Below are 2,826 nucleotides of genomic sequence, written 5' to 3' on the forward strand. Positions count from 1 at the left end.
AAGAAGTACTGTTCGACGGTGGTGGTATAAGCTGTACATTGAAAGAGTTTAAAAGGTAATTGAAGAAGTACTGTTCGACGGTGGTGGTATAAGCTGTACATTGAAAGAGTTTAAAAGGTAATTGAAGAAGTACTGTTCGACGGTGGTGGTATAAGCTGTACATTGAAAGAGTTTAAAAGGTAATTGAAGAAGTACTGTTTCGACGGTGGTGGTATAAGCTGTACATTGAAAGAGTTTAAAAGGTAATTGAAGAAGTATTTTGTTTAAAAATAACATCTTAATTATCAAGATAATTTGTCGTTTCCCATGTACACGGGACACTAAGATGTCAATGATAGATTTGACTGGCTTCATGGATTACCAGCATTATACATAACACAAGATAATATACTTAAACCAAACAAATTATATATACATGCTGAGTAGCAATAATAGTGATTTATATTATAAATTAATAAAGACAAATTATTACTACTACTACAGTTTTTTTATAAATTCTATCCGTGTTGTTTTTATACCTTAAATTTCAATCTAGGTAATAATTTCTTTCATTACTAATTTGTCAGATTTAGGTATGATCTATTTCATTTACTGAGTTCTTCAAAGTAAAATTTCTCCTGCTGCTTTGGAAAGAAAAAATGTCAACAGTTTTTGGTTGAATTTAAAACAAAATAAAGCTCCAGATAAGAAACTGAAATGTGTCATATTTAATTTAAAATTATTGTTCCTTGAAAAACAATGAGGCAAAAACAAAAGGCCAGGTCAACTGTTTATTGTAAAAATTTGTTACAATCGAGAAAAAACTATTTTATCTGTCCATAGATAAGTTTTATATTTTCTTAGAAGTGTAAAATATTTTCATTTTTACAGTAACAGTGATTTTGAATTTGTGTGTAAATAAGAAAGTTTATTGAAAAGTCAGTGTTGAGTTGTATGTGTAATACCCAACTTTTGATCTCTTTCAGAGATGAAACCTCAGTGGTATCCAATAACTTCAGTACCTTTTGACAAGATGTGGGCTGATGATAAACTGTGGTTCCCACTCTTACTGGAAAGTAAGAAGTTTCATGGGTACTTCAAGTTCCAGGGTCACGAAACCATTCTAGATTATCAGCTTAAAGAAGTGTCTAGTTTGGAGTCAAATCTTTGAATGCTATTATGCAATCAAGTTAAGCTTTGCCAACTATAAATATTCATGTGTTCAACTTATGTAAGGCATGTTACACAAGTTTGTTTTGTTTCTCTTAGAAAGCTGATGATAATAACACACCAGTTTATTCTTGTGGATGAAACTCCCAGAATTATGTCGACTGATAGGTTATTATGTACTGTACCACAAGATGTATAGCGTAATGTTTCATTATACTAACATCATTTAACCTAGACTCTTCTATTGTTTCATACTGTTAATGTTGTACAGTTATCTTTGACTAAGAGTAGTCACTGTTAAACAACAATGTAGTTATCTTTGCCTAAGAGTAGTCACTGTTAAACAACAATGTAGTTATCTTTGACTAAGAGTAGTCACTGTTAAACAACAATGTAGTTATCTTTGACTAAGAGTAGTCACTGTTAAACAACAATGTAGTTATCTTTGACTAAGAGTAGTCACTGTTAAACAACAATGTAGTTATCTTTGACTAAGATTAGTCACTGTTAAACAACAATGTAGCAAGTTGTAATTTTTTCTGTTTCAGAAGCTACAAGTACTAGTATCTTCATTACGAATATTTTGTCATATTCCATGTTATTTTATGTTAACTTTTTGTAAAAAATAATAAAAATTGGTAAGATATGTTTGATGTTTTTCTTGTCACGTTTTCTTTATTTTATGTTGAAATTACCTTTTTTTTTTTAGAAGTGGTATATCCAGGTGAAACTGAAATAACTTTTGAGCTATATCAGATAGGTCCTTGGGAGATCCAGTCAAGATATATATTTAGAAGTAACACTAAAATCTCTTTACTAATAATGAAACTGGATACAAAGTAAACTAGAAACATTCACAATCTTTATTAAACCCCAACTGAGTGTGCCTTCTATAGAATATGACAGATTGTCACTTTCACTGGATACTCTCACTGGATACTCTCACTGGCCTGTTCTTCAAGATCCTGTTTCAGACTGTTTAAATTAAATGTTCCTTAGTTCATAAGAAACATCCCATTTACTCTGAGTGACTAGTGCAACCCACGTGACTTGTCATTCCCATTACATTATAGCAATATCTCCCATGAGAAGAGGCCCACAGTGGCTCAACAGTAAGTCTTCAGACTTATACTGCTAAAACATGGGCTTTGTTATTCATGATGAGCACAGCAAAGTATTGACGTAAAACTGGTTAGGTCCATTTGATAACTGGAGATTCAATTGAGATATCGGTTACGGAGTAATGCTGAAACATGATGACTGGATCTACATTGAATGTAGTTAAATGACAGAATACAAAATGCTCAAGCTTTATTATATGATGAAATAGAAACACAGTGTGTGTGTACCTGCTTAGATATTCATAATATGTTGGACTGTTGAGTTATTCTGGTTCTTCCTTCAGTGTTTTCTGGTAGGATCTTATATAAGACCATTTAAAATGAGATCTATATTGAATGTAGTTAAATGACAGGTTGTGTAACAACAGCTAAGTTACCAACAACCGAACAGATTAGGTTGTGTAACAACAGCTAAGTTACCAACAACCAAACATATTAGGTTGTGTAACAACAGCTAAGTTACCAACAACCAAACATATTAGGTTGTGTAACAACAGCTAAGTTACCAACAACCAAACATATTAGGTTGTGTAACAACAGCTAAGTTACCAACAAC

At 32.0% G+C, this 2,826-nt stretch overlaps 1 protein-coding gene across 1 annotated transcript in view; it reads left to right on the plus strand.

The window, feature by feature from the left end:
* The window catches only part of LOC106476231 (7,8-dihydro-8-oxoguanine triphosphatase-like), a 3,967-nt gene extending 2,817 nt beyond the window's left edge, over positions 1-1,150 (plus strand). Inside the window, exon 2 of the mRNA XM_013936898.2 lies at positions 966-1,150. Coding sequence (XP_013792352.1) covers positions 966-1,150 — 185 coding nt within the window. The remainder of the gene's footprint in view (positions 1-965) is intronic.
* Positions 1,151-2,826: the final 1,676 nt, after the last annotated feature.

The sequence above is a fragment of the Limulus polyphemus genome, unplaced genomic scaffold (genome assembly GCF_000517525.1).
Source record: "Limulus polyphemus unplaced genomic scaffold, Limulus_polyphemus-2.1.2 Scaffold10095, whole genome shotgun sequence".
Taxonomy (NCBI): Eukaryota; Metazoa; Arthropoda; class Merostomata; order Xiphosura; family Limulidae; genus Limulus; species Limulus polyphemus.